The sequence below is a fragment of the Xenopus tropicalis genome, chromosome 8 (genome assembly GCF_000004195.4).
Source record: "Xenopus tropicalis strain Nigerian chromosome 8, UCB_Xtro_10.0, whole genome shotgun sequence".
NCBI lineage: Eukaryota > Metazoa > Chordata > Amphibia > Anura > Pipidae > Xenopus > Xenopus tropicalis.
Window position 1 is genome coordinate 62413910 of NC_030684.2, and position 17398 is coordinate 62431307.

Genomic DNA, 17398 nt, shown 5'->3' on the forward strand with positions numbered 1-17398 from the left:
TGTAGCAGGAACATGGGAGAACATGGGGGAAATATAATAAAAGTTGTAAACAGAAAAAATGTTTGCATAAATAAGGCCAAACATTTGGTTGAAAAATAGGCCAATGTTTGGATAAATAATTGACCTTGATATTGATGTATTATTGTTAGCATTCTGGTATTCAATGAAAGTAAGCCTCTGGCTAGGAAACCCATATATGTATCATTCTCACTTCCACTATTCTACCCATTCAGATCTGAAAGAAGCAAGTATAAATTTCTTACCTCCAAGATAAGTTAAGTTCAAATATAACAAATATCTTAAAGAAGGGGTACCTAGAGCAATGATGGAAAGTAAACCTCTTATAAATACCTCTATAAAATGATAGTGTTATTGTTCTAATCTATTATCTTAATACAGTAGTGTCTAGGAGGGTAGGCAAAATAGGCATGTGCATAGATGCAACAGCCGGGTGTCTCTAGGTAAATATGTCATCTGTCTGCTTACCCCTAGCTTTGCCTTCTGCCATCAGCACTGTGGGTTGGGGGGAAGGATTAATTGTAAGTTGCTGAACAGAGTTGGGAGGTGGTAGACATGTTGATTATGTGATGAGTGAAGTGAAGGATGAAAAATGGGTGGATATTAGATAAACTGGTTCTCCACTTTGGTCAAACTGAATGTTAAGAATCCTAGCTTAGTAAAGCCAAGAGCAATTATGTGTGCCATACAGCTTAAATTTTCTATGTCTATCTATAGACTTGTTTACAAGAAGGAGAGGTGATTATAATCACTTACCTGCTACTCTGGTGCTTCTGATACCAGATACCATGGAGCTATCATAATTTTTCTTCTTCTTCTTAATGGCTGATGCATGTATAGTAGAGAGAAAAAGCCAGCTTTTTTGCTTAAAATTTGGCATTTTACTTTACTGCACAATAGGGATGCACCAAATCTACTTTTTTGGATTCTGCCAAACTCCCAAATCCTTAGCAAAGGATTCGGCTGAATACCGAACCACATACACTAATTTGATTTTGGAAGGATTACATTTCTAACTTATGCGTTTACATGACAAAAAGTCACATGGTTTTTTTTTTTAATTCGGAACCCTGGATTTGGTGCATCCCTACTGCACAAAGCACTAATGCAAACAAGTAGGAAGAAGAGAAGCAGATTGCCCTTTGTTGCTTGCTTAGAATAACCCTAAGCCAGTAGTTTTTTCCTAAAAGGAGCACCAGCCTGAGGTATTAGTTTAAGGGGACCACTCACCCAGACATAAAAAGCTGTATAATAAAAGTCAATTTCAAATTAAACATGAAACCCAAATTACATTTTCTATTAACACATCTGTACCCATTGTTAAAAATTCTAGCTGTCAATCATATATTGCCTGCCCCTTCTCTATGCCTTAGATATAGAGGCGGGGCAGACACTTTAACTTTCCATTCAGCACTCCCTTTCCCCCTCCCTCCTCACCATCTACAGTTGAAGCCACTTGGGTTTGTGTGTTAAATGCATCATGACTAGAGATAAACCGAAGAAACTGTGTTATTTTAAGTCATGTAAACTCATTTAACACATTTAACCTTTCAAAGAGCACCATTGTTTACATAAGGCAACTACTAAATTAAACAGGATACCGTGATGCAAATTTCAATGGGATAAGTGAGTTAAATGAGTTTAGTTATTCTATGTTAAACACACAAACAAAAGTGGCTTCATCTGTAATTGTGTAGCTTGTGCATGGGCATGTGCATCAGGTCCCCTATTCTGGTGCATACACAAGATTTTGGGGTGACGCAAAACTTGCCTTAATAGCAGTGCACACAAAATGGCACCTGCCTGCATGCTAAAAGAAACAATATTTATAGGATTTATATAGTGTAAGTGAAATTTTGCTTTACAAACACAATACAAATAAATTTAGATTATCTGTTAGGATGACCGGTCCCCTTTAAGGGTCTTCTCTCCCCCCCAGTGATTTCAGACATACCTTCAACATTTAAATATATAAACAAGTGTAACAATTTAGGCTATGCCCAGACATACCCCTAGTAAATCCCAAATTTTCCTCTAAGCCCCCAAGCCTTTGGGGCCAATGATGTGCGATTGTCTATCCTAAATCAGGAGCATTTGAAGATTTTTAGGCCCATTATGTTCACACATTTGGCCATGTAACAGTTGTTTTAGGCACATGAAAAATCTTCTAGAAATGTTGCAAGCTGTCTTCAAACTGGGTCAGAAGGGAACAAATGTGCACAGTTCTGACCATTCTCAGATCAACAGTATATATAAATCATAATACCAGCAGCCTGAGATTTTCTTATTTGCCTATAAGGGAATTTAACCCTTTATTAAAAATATCTAGTGTATCTGTAAGATACTTTTTGTAGAGAATTCCACAACTTCCACAATTATCACCAACCACACCTTACAGCAGGGATCCCCAACCTTTTTCACCTGTGAGCTATACTCAAATGTAAAAAGAGTTGGGGAGCAACACAAGCATGGAAAATGTTCATGAGGGTGCCAAATAAGGCTGTGATTGGCTATTTGGTAGTGCCTATGTGGACTGGCAGCCTAAATGATACTCTATTTGGCAGTACAACTGGGTTTCATGCAACCAAAACTTGCCTCCAAGCCAGAAATTCAAAAACAAGCACCTGATTTGAGGCCACAGGGGGCAACATCCAATGGGTTGGGGAGCAACATGTTGCTCACGAACCACTGGTTGGGGATCACTGCCTTACAGTGTAAGTTCCTGTCTTCTGATCAAAAGGGATGCTTTTGGGACCTCTGTTCAGATATATGGTCACACACTGCAGGGACCGGAAACTGTAATCATTTATAGAAGTGAAACTTTTATGGATCAATACGCTCATTTCTAGTGTATGAATATGACCATATAGGCCTTGACTCCAATGCAAATATGTAAAACAGGGTAAAACTAGATAACTATTCAGGCATCATGTTCATATAGATGTAAGCTAGAATTTGCATTGTGGTACATTTCTTTTCATGGTATCTAAAGCTTCACAGATTAACAGATGCTCCAGGATAAAAAGAAAAAAAATTGCTGTAAAATGTTGATTCTACATTTTCTATTAAAAACAGTAAGTAATGTATGCAGAAAATGCTATACCTCCAGGTAACTGTAGATCACTGCTTTTCTTAAAAAAAATCTAACTATTATCCTAGAGTTGAACACAATAAGATAGCAAGATAATAATAGTACACATATAGAAGTTTCCTGCATTTTTATTCTGTTTGTGTGCATGCTATACATATGTTATTTAATAGATACATGAAAAATATGTAAAATACATCCTTATAGAGGGGACTTAGTGAGTTCATCAGTTACAATAAATATTTAGTAATGTAACATCACATCTTAGTAAAAGTTCTGTACAAAAAACATAGCAATTAAAACTTTTGCAAAAATATAAGAATAATAAAACATCTTCCATAGTAAATAAATAGTACTTCCTGTAGAAGTCACCTCAAAATTCTATTTCCTGTATAAAGGCACTCACTTTACAGGAACCAACTTATACTGTATATAGTGGGGGCCATCAATAAATAACCCACACAGGCAACCCTGGTTGCTCACTTATGTACCCCAAGACCAAGAATTCATTTAAAAGATACATTTATATAAACTGTCTCTTGGACATTGACTGCTTTTTAGTGAAATTCCGACAGCTTGTGGTTTTATCCAGAGGTGCTGATGGCAGTGTTTTCACCTTTTTACCCTTTTAGGACATGTAGCTTTGGCAAGCCAGGGGCCTCTGCTGCCCCCCGCAACCTCCAGCTCTTATCTCCTTCATGTTAGAGGAGTGGGTTTGAGGGGAGGCTGCATCGCTAGTGCAGAGAGTGCAATTACACTAGAAGAGCTAAATGCATGTTTCAATAAAAAGGAAATTTGATTCTGAAAGTTACCAGAGGCAGCTTCTCACCTGGTTCTCACCTTGCCTTGTGACTGAAACGCTCCTTGCTGGCTTGATAATTATATAATACACCAGTGTACAAGGGCTCTTAGCATAAGGCTACACCAGTTATTGTTCTTTAGACTAAAAGATTCCACTGAAATAGTACAGTTAAAAAAAATCTGTTAGCAGCAAATGTCTATCTATGGAATATGCCTACTTCACTTACCAGCCACTGACGTATACATGCTATACTAAAACATTTTTACTGATGTATATTTTCACATTTCTATAAACCAACTGAGCAATTTTATGCAACTGACATCCTAAATACAGTGGAGTTTTTGAATCTATGAATTTTAGAGCAATCTTTTAGAAACAGCATAACATATATATATTTATAAGAGAAGAGGTATTAAAAATGTCATTTTCACATCAGAGAGATGAAACATATACAAGTTTCTGACACCATAAATTATTCAGAATAGGTTAGAGGACAAACAACATGTAAAAGTATAACATTGCTGTTAGCTAACCTGTACCATAAAAATGTCTTCCTCTTCAATATATTGGGCATGATTAAATAAAAAAGCAAACTAAAGCACTGCAAGCTCCTTGGAGAAGTGTAATAAAGACATTAGTGGGTTATTATTAGACGTTTCTGGTCACTAACATATGGCCACCACTAATGATTTAGTTGTTATCTGTACTTGACTCCAATAACTGTTCCGCCATGGCTACCACAGTAGTATGCTGGGTTTGGGAGTGGGACAAATGTTCTGGCCTCCTAGCTGATGCAGAGACATTTTTGTTATAACTCTGGCCATCAGTTGGGGCTGTAATTCATGGCACTCTTCTATCATTTCATACAATTACCTGTATCTTTTTGCACTGCTGTTTGTCACTTTTTCTACTTTATCTTTTTCCTTACTGGGATTTTGAGGATGGACCCATCAGGGCTCTCCCCTTTAGATCTAGGTGACTGTGTGACTATCAGGCACCAGTCCTCCCTGAAACCCTGAGGGAAGCTTCAGCTTAACCCAGAAAAAGCCATGAGGCAAAGAAGGGTCTGAAGACCCTGCCCAACCTAGCTTCAGCAAAGGTGGGTCAGGAAGAGATTTTGTGCAGCTGTAGGACTTAAGTATAGGAGCCTTTCCTTTTTAAGGGAGGTTTATTTTTAATTTGTGCCCTTGTGTATGTGTGCTCACTTTCTGTGATAGAAAGTACAACTCCAAGCAAAAAAGACCAAATAGACAAATGCAAATAATTCTCAACTGAGTTGAGAGTAATCCTATAACAATGACCAGATAAGACTCAAACTTTGGTGTAGGATATAGTTTTGCTTGCTTTTTATTATACTGGGAAAGAGCTTTGTAACACACCTTGCATACAGTAGGAGTCACCTCTACTATCCCCTACAAGCCTGGAAGACCCTGGCAAGTATAGCAGAATAGGTGTCCTGAGACACTATTAGTGATACAGTGTTGAACTACATCTAGGCTGGTATTTTACTGGTCTGGCCAGTAAAAATGATGCTTGGTGCCAGTGTTAATAGGAACGTAAGATAAAAATATAGCAATCTTGCCATAAATGCCATGGGACAGACTGGCAAAAGAGTTTTTAAAAAGTTGTATGACTTGGAAAAACCATAAACCTCTTTAAAGTTGAATGCCTACAAAACTTGATGGAAAAGGGATTACAAACCATCGAGACCTGGTCAGAATGCCTGGTTTATTTTGGAACCACACAGGCAAAATTTGAGCTAGTTACTCAAAACTGATAAAAATGATTGGCATTATCTGCATGAGTTTGCTGCTGATTTTGCTACAAGTATGTACCTTTATTGGTGCATTGACACATGGTTAGCAAGTTTACACATTGCTAAGGTGTACTGAAAATGTAATATTGCATTTCTTTTTTTTATGTTATCTGATGCTACAAGAGAACCTAAAATTTATTGTTTTATGTTCAGAATAAAACAACAATGATAGAATAAATGTTGCATTAAATATCTCCCATGAATAACAGACATTTTAGTGTAATCAGTTAAGACAGCTGAATGGTTTTCTCAATTTTCTCTCAGTTTTACTGACCATTTTTGCATGACTTATGTTACTCTGCTGCAGGTATAGGTGACCATAAAGGGGTTGCTCACCTTTAAATTAATCTTTAGTATGATGTAGACAGTGCTATTCTGAGACAGTTTGCAATTGGTCTTCATTTTTTTATTTGAAATATTTCAATTATTTAGCTTTTTGTTCAGCAGCTCTCTAGTTTGGAATTTCAACAGCTATCTGGTTGCTAGATTCCAATCTAACCAACAACCAGGCAGTGGTTTGAAAGAGAGACTGGAATATGAATAGGAGAGGGACTAAGTAAAATAAGTAATAAAAAGTAACAATAACAATTGTAGCCTCACAGAGATTTGAAGTCAGAAGAGGTCAAAAGAGGAAGACAAATAATTAAAAAACTATAAAAAAAAATGAATACTAATTGAGAAGTTGCTAAGAATAGGCCATTCTATAACATACTAAAAGTTAACCTGATGATGAAAAATTCTGAGACAATTTGCAATTGGTCTTCATTTTTTTTATTTTGTTGTGGTTTTTTTATTATTTAGCTTTTTGTTTGGCAGATCTTGAATTTGGTATTTCAGTAGCTGTCTGGTTGCTATGACCTTATTTACCCTAGCATCCAGTCAGTAATTCAACAGAGAAATGGAAATCTGAATAGGTGAAGGACTGAATAGAAAGATAAGTAATAAATAGAAAGAATAACAATAAAACTGTTGTCTGGAGGTCAATGACACACATTTGAAAGCTGGAAAAATACAGGAAAGTAAGGCAAATAATTAAAAACCTATTTTTAAAAAGACCAATTGCAAAGTTGCTAGGGCATTCTATAACATACTAAAAGTTAACCTGATGATGAAAAATTTGCAATTGGTCTTCATTTTTGTATTTTGTTGTGGTTTTTTTGTTATTTAGCTTTTTGTTTGGCAGATCTTGAATTTGGTATTTCAGTAGCTGTCTGGTTTCTATGGCCTTATTTACCCTAGCATCCAGGCAGTAATTCAACAGAGAAATGGAAATCTGAACAGGTGAAGGACTGAATAGAAAGATAAGTAATAAATAGAAAGAATAACAATAAAACTGTTGTCTGGAGGTCAATGACACACATTTGAAAGCTGGAAAAATACAGGAAAGTAAGGCAAATAATTAAAAACCTATTTTTAAAAAGACCAATTGCAAAGTTGCTAGGGCATTCTATAACATACTAAAAGTTAAGTTAAGGGTGAACCACCCCCTTACTATTTTTTCTAAGCATGCACCGCATAACTTTTTATAGGCACAAATAAAGTAGGTCTTTTCTAAAGGCTATTCGGTCCTCAAATCAAACATGGTAATCAAAAAAACACTGTTCAAAACCCTATAGGCAAAATAATCATTAATTGAATCACTGATATTTCCAAGGCTTCCAGTGCAGTAAACCTGGGTCAACTGAATATTGTCATGGGTATATATTATCAGTTTTTCATTTCTTTCCTATTATGCTGGCTAGCACTCATCACCACAGTCACTTGTGTGCATCTCTGATTCATTACACAGGATTTCAGAATTGCAGGGGAGAATGGTGTGATCTTTCCAAAAGGCCCCCGAGGTGTGACACAAAAAAACAATATCAGTCTTCCTCATTTTTAGACTGTACAGTTAGCACATATTCCATGCACAGAGTAGCGAGTGCTCTGAAAACAAGTAATAACTTGGGGTAGCTAAGGTAATAGATAAATGGAAAAAGGCTTGTTAGTCTTAAAAGTGTTGCCAGTATAAAAAGCCTGGTTTTTATTTACTGCTCTTCTAATACTATAACAATTTGAATTATTCCTCTGAAACAATTGCATTTATAGCACACTTGGGGCTGATTTACAAACACAAGCAACCACACAAAGGTTTTTGCCAATATTATTATAATAGATAAAGAGAATGCAGTCAATAGCAATAGCAGTCAATCAGTAATTCGTTTTGAACTAAATGAAATTAAAAGCAACTGGTTGCTGTTGGTAACTGCAAATGAACAACTTGGCACCTTAGTAAATCAACCTTTTTTCTGTTAAAGACAACATTTAAATAAGTTGTCATGTACCTCTTCTTTTTCTTTCTGCTTGCATAGGAAACAAGATTGGTGCAGTTTGCACTCTTGGCATCCAACTTTAAACAGAGAGGGTAGGTAAGCTGAAGGAGAGTCACTTCAACTATTAAAGGGGTTATTCACCTTGAAATGTTAACTAAAATAACTTTTAGTATTATGTAGAGATTGATATTCTAAGACAATCTGCAACTGGTTTTCATTTTTTCATTATTTGTGATTTTTTAATTATTTAGCATTTTGTTCAGCAGCTGTCCATTTTGGAATTTCAGCAGGTATCTGGTTGCTAGGGTCCAAATTAAACTAGCAACCAAGCAGGGGTTTGAGTATTGCTGTAAAATGAATAGGAAAGTGGCTGAATAGAAAGATGAGAAAATAAGATAAAAGCTAACAATAACAATTACATTGTAGCCTCACAGAGCAATAGATTTTTGCTTCTTTGATCAGTGACCCCATTTGAAAGCTGGAAAGAGTCAGAATATAAAGGCATAAGTCAAAAACCATAAGGAATGAAACAAATTAAGACCAACTGCAAAGTTGCTACCTATTGGCTATTTTCATACTGAAATTTAACCTACAGGTAAACAACCTCTTTAGCAGAAAATGCAAGTGTCCATATAAGATGTCCAGAAAGGCCTGTTAGAAAAGGTTTTGGTTCTTAATTCTGATAAAAGTGCCTTTCATGACTTTGGAGGTAGCAAAAATACCCATCAGTATGTAAAACCTCTGCAGCAGAAATAAATATACTTTAAAAACCAAGCAGGTTATAGGAAAAGGATTTTTTTTTTTATTTTTCATTTTAACTTTGAATCCATTAGTTGATTCAATATCCCCTGCTGTTCCGCTATGAACATTTTGTTGCTTCCACTGTTTCCCCCCTCTAGGTTTTACTGCTGGCAGATTTTTAATTAAGAAAATAACATTTGAAAACAACGTTAACAGTGTATACTCTCATAAATAAAGTTTTGTTTTTTAGCTAATATGTGTATATATATATATATATATATATATATCTATATATATATAGATATATATATATATATATATATATAGAATAGAAAATAAAGAAGCCGCTCTCACAGGACTTATGTGAAAAAATAAAGATTCCTTTAATGAATGGTGGACTGACGTTTCGGCTGAACACCTCAGCCTTTCTCACTTTGAGAAAGGCTGAGGTGTTCAGCCAAAACGTCAGTCCACCATTCATTAAAGGAATCTTTATTTTTTCACATAAGTCCTGTGAGAGCGGCTTCTTTATTTTCTATTCTGTTTCCGGATTTTGGACGCTGCACCCAGGCAGAATTTGTGCTTTACACGTGAGTGCCAGTGACTTCTATTCCTATATATATATATATATATATATATAATCTGTTTTAATCAGTGACTTGGCTGGCATTCCTTGTTCATTCTCATGGAGTGGAACTTAGTACAGTACTGTATCTGGATAAGAAATAAAATAATTGTTTTTGTTAAATGTTATTCAACATCGGACGATACCCTGAGATGTTTATCGGGATGAGTATTAAATTGCAACATTTTTAGATACAGAAATTAATGTTAAAAAAAACCTGTGGTGCATATATTAATATTCCTAGCCACTCATGAAACAATTGCAGTTCTTTGCAAATTAAAGTATTAAAATATACAAATGGTTTTGTGTGTACTACTGGGAAAGGTTCTTTTAACCTTTCTCTGAGTTCTATAATAAGCTTGCCATAACAGTTTACACTGGGTTATGAAACCATTTCCTTTTTTCCATCTTAAGAAAATACATTTGCAACTATCCCCTAAAAACCTATTCTAGAAAAGAGAAAGCACACATAAAAATAATTATACACTAGAAAAAGACATATTCTGGTAACATAACCCTCTTTTGAGCTGAGTGAGAAATAAAGGAACACACAGAGGAAACTGGTGTCATTCCTTTAGAAATCACTCAAAAGTTTAACCCAGGAAGGAATTTAAAATGATCCCTGACTAACCCTGTATCCTGTCTTTTTACTACCCACAATAAAAAGACTCAATTAAGGTCAAGGATTTCCAAACTGCAGTGCTGTGGTTGTTTCCAAACTACACGTCCCAGTATTCCCCAGCTGCTGACAAAGAATGCTGGGATCTGTAGTAAACACAAGCTGGAAAACTGCTTTTTGGAATTTATTTTATTAGATCATATCTCTGCAAGGCAGCAATACTGCTGGTCCCTAGTGTTTGGATCATAAAGAAGTGGGCTATGTTTAATGATCTGCTATGTTTAATGATCATTCCGTGCACAGTTTACTGTACACCATAGCCTCCTCTAGCATTCAGGCTGTGAAGAAAAGCTGCATTTCGCAAGCCCATTCCATTTGCAGCCAGACTACACACATATAAGATACTAACACAGACTTATTAATACAGAAGTACTTCTCGCTTGTTGAGCTAAGTGCCCAGCACCACTGAGCAAACAAAAGTTGACTTTATAGTGCAAATACCCAAAGTAACATATACAAGACTACCCCATTTATCAACTTCAATGTCAGGGCTGCTGTCAATCTATATATACACTCTAAAAGAGCCATATACCTTTACATGCTTCCTCTTGCAGTCCTTTTACAGAAAATATTAAATGTTGTGCTAGCAAGAATCTGATCTCAAGGTACGTCTGCCTGAAAGCGCCAGTCTTACTTCTTATATATAGATATAAAGCCCTGTATTCCCTATAAGCTTTTTCATTCCTAAAAGGATAGATGTGCTCCGGAGAAGCTGCCATCTCAGATCTACATCCTTTTCATGAATTACCTGGCAATCTCTGCATCAAGATAGCAGCACTCTATAACTAGGATTTTATTACCATGGTTGCATGGAGTTTATTGCTGTCTCTGTAAAGCAGCCAAAAGGCCAGTGTAGCATGCCTGGAGATAAAGCATGTGAAAAGCCGAGCAAAGTTGCTCCATTTTTCACATGGCTCAAGGTTAATTGCAAATCTAGGAAAAAACAAAAGGATGAAGCAGTGGATTCCCACTGTTCACAAAAAGGTTTTCCTCCATCTTCTCTCTCTGTTTGCTGTATAGACAGTCACACAAATAGTTTTGCATCTTTTGTGGAATGTGCCGCTGCACCAGTACAACTCTGTGACTGTCAGGGCATTGCTGGTAAAAGAAATGGCTCACTCTGCTTTTTAAATGATACAAATAATACAAAAAATGAAATTTCTTAGAAGTTGTCTATTGTATGATAACGTATTTAGCTCAAGAATACTACAGTCATTCAGATTTTAACCATGTGCTTCCAGTTAAGGGAGCCAAAAAGTGTGCCAAACTTACCTGTCAGTGGCAGCCTCAGGGTGCTCCTCTGGGATTGCCTGCACCTCCTCAGCACCCTTGCTCTCTTCTTCCTTCGCCAGTTTCTCCTCAGTGCCAGGCTTTGGAATATCCTCGCTTGCCTGAAAATTTTCAATGATGTTTTGTTGCTGCCAGGACTGGATGGATCGATTGTATGCAGGGGTTGGACCTGGCACTGGTGCCAGTATGTTATGGACAGGGCTGCTGTTTTTCTTTAGTCCATTCCTGTCCCGTGAGTGGCTTTTCAACCTATTGTGAACCGGTGTCCCCCTGTGCTCATATCCTTCCTGCTGCAGGCAGCCACCAGAGCCTGCAGAGCCCTGAGAGGGGTGGCTGAACCACCTCCAACGCAGCCTTAGGATCTGCTTCACATCAAACTCCTTTTTCCCAGATACCGACATGCTTCTACAAAAAAATAAGGTGAATGGAGAAGAAGAAGAAGAAGAAGAGAAGGAAGAAGAAGAAGAAGGAAAGCTAAAATATATGTATATTAAAAAAATAAGAAAAGGAGAGAAAGAGAGGTAATAGAGCACTGGTGTATTTCCAGAGCTGGTTAAAATCCTTTGTTGTTACTTTCTTTGTAGCCTTTCTGTCTGCCTCCTCTGTCTCCTAAAAGAACCTGCAAATAACAGTTGTCCCTGTGTAGCATGCTGCAGCCACTCAGTCCCATGCAAGGCTAAGTGTGGAGGTGGGATTCCATACTGACAGGGCGATGAGGTCACACCTTAAACAAGTAAATCAGCTCAGCAGGAGAGGAAAGTAGCTTCTATAATACTCCTCAGCTCATTGCTGGCCTCGCACACTGCCAGCTCTTGTCGACAGTCAGGGCTCACATGATCTCCTCCTCACAACTCACACTGCAATTTAAGATGCGAGAAAGCACATCCAGCAGCAGCAGCAGCAGCCTGATAATAGCAAGGCTCTGCCTTCTGTGGCAAATAATGTATGTTTCACTCCGGAATGGATGAACAGCCGGTGCACCTTGCATCCCTCTCTAGCTCGTTTGTTTGTGATGATTCAGGAATAAATGCTTGCCTCTATTATCCCGAGCTATGTGCGAAGTTTAATCACGTGCATTCTGCTTACACACGGGAAAGGTGATTATGAGGCAATGTTATAGCTCTGTAGCCTTGCTCCATGTTTAATGCTAATAGAGGAAAGGCAGTGCCTGCAATGTGTGTGTAGTAAATAGTGTGTGTGAGGTAACAGTGAGCAAGTCAGGGTTGGAAAGGGGTCTATGCAGGGGGGACTGGGAACTGGGTGTGAGAGAAATAGATATGTTAATAGAAAATGATGTTGTAGTGCAACTGCCAGATAATCTCTGGGGATATAGTTTCACAAAAGCAGGAGGGAAACAGCCTGACATAGCGTATTTCTCTTACCATGCCCCGTGTCCCCTGTGGGCGCTGGGCAAACACCTTCTCGGACCTTCCCCCAAAACTGTCCCTGCAGCAAGTGACCACCTCTGTGTGGCTGCATGTCCTAACAAACAAGCAAACCGTTTTTCTTTGTCTTCAAACGCTGGTGACAGGGTCCAAAAAATTTTATATTTTTACTTATTATTCAATAGCTTATTTGGATATGATGGACTTTATGCTACTACAGGTATAGGATCCATTATCAACAAATCTGTTGTTCAGAAAGCTCAGAAATATGTTAAGGCCATCTCCCATAAACTCAATTTTAATCAGGTAATTCAATTTTTTTAAAAACAATTTACTTTTTCTCTGTAATAATAAAACAGTACCTTATACTTGATCCTAACTAAGATATAATTAGTCCTTATTAAGGGCAAAGCAATCATACTGTGTTTAATAAGTAAATCATTTTTAGTAGACTTAAAAATATGGAGACGCAATTTATAATACAATCCCATATCCAACAAAACCCCAGATCCTGAGCATTCCGGATACCAGGTCCCATACTTGCTATAAATTTGTGCCTAAAATACATTAGTTTCCAGTTGCTTGATTTTGTATTAGACCATTCATGGGTTTTATTGATAGCCACACAGAAAATGTTTGTAAAATAATCCTCAGAGAGATATGTAGAGATACAATAACATACCTCTCCCTAAAATGTACTTAACATAATGGTACATCCAATACAGGTATATTGGATCCTTCAGCTGCTTTAGTGGTATTGCCTTTTTCATAGAATCTTAAATCCATAACCCTGGTGTGGTTGGCACTTGGGTTTATAAGCAGTATTTGCCCAAGGTGGCACAACTCCTGCCATGAAACACTGTGTCCTTCCTCTTGGACAGCCTTCTATTGTAAAAGTTATGGTCTTCTATGTTCTTTGTGGTCAGACAACCTTCCGTGTTTTGGGTTTTCTATTTGTCTGGTTCTACCTTTTCTACCTTAAAGGCTCTTGCACACGATCATTCTTAACTGCCACCCTCTACCTAGGGAAAGAAATGCAACCCTTTTTTCCCAATCATTTTGTATTCAATAAAGAGCAAGCAAGTGCTGAAAGCTGGTGAAATATATCGAGTTGCAATCCACCTGCATTTGGAATGCGCCACAATGAGTACAGCTTAATAGGTAATACAGCCCAACATTTCTTCCAGAATTTTCATGTGCTGAAACTCATGAAAGATCCAGTGCTGGAGAATACAGTTAAAAATACTCTTCTCTAAAAGCCCTACCACATGCATTCTGGGCACAGAGTGCTATTCTCAGTATATGAATAGAGACTGATTGAGCTAGTAGCAATAGCAAGTATCAGTCTTATACAAGATCAGAATAGCCCTTTAATCACCCTGTGTCTACGTGGGTTTCCTCCACATACTCTGCTTTCCTCCCATGCTCCAAAAACATACAGGCAGACTACTTGGCTCCTGATAAATATTGTCCCCTCTGTGCATGAATTTGAAAGGAACCTTAGATTGTAAGCTCCACTGGGGCAGGAACTGATGTGAATGATGTATAATCACTGTAAAGCGCTGCAAAAAAATGTGTGGCACTATATAAATACAGGAAATAAATAAATGAAAGGAGCTTTATACTGACATATGGGCACTAATGTCTAATAAATGCTTTGATAACAATGACATGCTTAGTGAGGTTAGCGCAGAGATTTTTCATTTTCTCATGGTTATTTGATCACAGAGGGCACTGTTTCCATTTATTCTGTAGATGATTGTATTATAGCAGTATGGTAACACTGATAATAATCTAAATACAAATATGTGCCTAAGAAGATTCTTGTGCAGAATGAACAATGCCAGTATGTTTTGCTTCCAGGGCAGTACAATCATTGGTGCAGCGGGGGTAGCTGCAGGGGCTCAGGCAATGACAGCAGCTCACTGAGTTTAAATAGTACAACAGAATGGCTTTCTGCTGTTTTTTGTGAAATAAGGTCCCAAAATATTTCTACATTGGGGACCTTTAATATGTTGTTCTGCACATATTTTCCAGGCATTTTGTAGAAAAATAACATAAAACAATTTCACTTTGCTTCCTTCATTTCTTTGCACCTCAGTTGGTAGACTGGTAGTTCCTGCTGTGTGTAGGTTACAGAAAATTGAAGGTTAACCAATGCAGGGGGATTGGGGTCTTATAGGTCCTGCTCGACAGAACGCAGGTAGCATAAACAGGAGAGACTGTGTATTACAGCTTCCAGTGCCTCTGCTTGCATTTATTTAGTCAGGTACAGCCTGCAGATAGATCAGATAGATGTGTAGGCCAGTCCCTACCCCCCTTTGAATTGTTCAAATACACATGCACAGAGCCATGCATGCCAGAAATCCTAAGGGAATTCAAAGTGATAATGTTTGTTCCTGAGGTCAAACATCTAGTGACTGAAACGTTGGACTTGTCCAATAAATTTCTTTTTTTTTTCTGTTGTGCAAATTCTGATAGCATGGTGCTCTTTTGGTCTGTTTATTCCGGCACAGGATCTATTACTTGACACCTAGGGTATTCTGGAAAAGGGGTTTTCTGAAAAAAGGGTCTTACCATAATTTGGTTAAGCATACCTTATATACACTAAAATATATTGACACCCAAGTAGGATTGATTGACAATAATATCAGTGTTTGCAGCTTAATGACAATGGTGAAGTTTTGTATTAGAAACCATTAAAACAGTTTGAATCAGGTTTATATATGCATATATATATATGTGTGTGTGTGTGTGTGTGATTGTGTTGGCAAACATATTGCTGTGATCATTTTGCCAAATAATGGAATATGAGCTGTGTTACTGCTTTCTATTCTCCTTTGCATTGTTTGATGTGGAAACAAGAACATTTACATTTAAACATGCACCATTTTGTAGAAAATACGGCTCTGAATAATAGTTTTTGTTTGGGCTTGGTTTAAACGATTTAGCAATTAAGCACTTTTGTCGCCAAATAAGTTTGTTAGTAAAGAAGTATCTGCACAATGTATGACTGATAAAAAGACATGTTTTAAGGCTGTTTTATCCAGTAATACAGCATTTATTTATTACTTATACATTATATTTTATTACCATCTGTTTGCACAGTGAATATCACCCTTGTAGGCATAACAAAGACATGATATAGCCATCTTTTGCCGACATGATAAATGCTTTGATGCATCTTTTAACCTTTGCATTAGGGCTGTACATCAATTAGATTAGAGTAGTTGGAGCTAATTGTGAAAAACAGTTATAATTAACAGTATAAACAGCTATGATTACATTCTTTTACAAGTGTTGCACAAGTAATTATGGAAAGCTGTGCAAAACAATATTGGTTAAAGGGCAGACTTTTCCTCCCACTGAATATCTAAAAATTCCAAAAGTATGTGTCACAAAAAATGTGTCACACAATGTACAAAGTATAAACAAAAAACCTGCAGTCGGCCATTTTTCACACTTTGGCTACTGTGAGGGGGGGCATTGTGCAAATAGATGCAGGCCTCTTTACTCTATTTCAGAGCACATAGTCCTGGGGATTGCTGTTTGAATGTAGTGCTGTTTGCATTAGAACGCATCAGATTTAAAATGGGTTGGTGGGGGGAGGCACATAGGTGTCTTTCCTTCCAACTCCCTACCTGCCCTAACTATTTAGGAAGTAGAACATGAGACAGGCCACATATTGGCCCTTAAATTATGGCCTAAAGGACAGGGCTGGGTTGTGCCTCCTGATACTACAACCCCAGCGGTGCAGGTGTTAATTGAGTACTAAGGAGCACATTCTTGCACCCCTTAATGCTTTTGCACTCCCCCCCCTCTATTGTTTCTTAAATATAAACTATGTGCTGTTTAGTCTTTTAGTTGCTATTATGTTCATATTGGTATTATGATAGAATTAGATCTCCCATGAAATGTGAAAAATTTTACATTGCATTTTTATGAAATATATGGGTGGAAGAAATGCAGAGGCACTATTTTTTATCCACTGGTTCGACTGCCCTTAGGTGAAATAGGACCATGACAAGCATAATTCAATTAATGTACGGCAGGCATGGTCTTTTATTTTTAATTCATTTTTTCATGCTGGAGTCTTGGCTTGATGTGAGCAAAGCACTCATTAGGAAATCTAATCAGGTGAATACTGGCAACTTCATGTTCATGAATTTTCCATCACCTTATAAAATATTCTCAATTTAAGTCCTGGGAAATTAGCATATACTACTTTTCACTGAGATGTGTGTAGAAGAAAATGAAATGTATATTTTTCTTTGGTAGTTTATTGACAGTCCTGCCAGTCCTTTATAGTGTGAGTAGCAAGACAAAGATGTGGCAAAAGGCACATTCAAATGTTTGCTTTGTTTAAACATGCCAACATACTGTATATGTGTACACCATATTTTTCAATAATGTTCTGCTCAATTGCACACCTTTAAATACATTTAAGAAAGCTTGTTTTTAATCACATTTAAATGGAAATTGTTTTTTTCTACCATTTATTTATATTTGTACAGGATTCACTTAGGACAGTACTACAGAACAGTTATGTTGTGGTCTGTATTACATTTCTGTTCTGTTCCCCTGTGGTTGTATCTTTGCTGGTTTTTTTTTCGGCGCCTTTATGACTTTTCGGAAATTATCG

The 17398-nt window shown here is 37.2% G+C and overlaps 1 protein-coding gene across 1 annotated transcript in view; it reads right to left on the reverse strand.

The window, feature by feature from the left end:
- Positions 1-11983, reverse strand: part of klhl4 (kelch like family member 4) — a 74513-nt gene extending 62530 nt beyond the window's left edge. Inside the window, exon 1 of the mRNA NM_001102957.1 lies at positions 11354-11983. Coding sequence (NP_001096427.1) covers positions 11354-11772 — 419 coding nt within the window. The 5' untranslated portion in view covers positions 11773-11983. The remainder of the gene's footprint in view (positions 1-11353) is intronic.
- Between the last annotated feature and the right edge of the window lie 5415 nt (positions 11984-17398).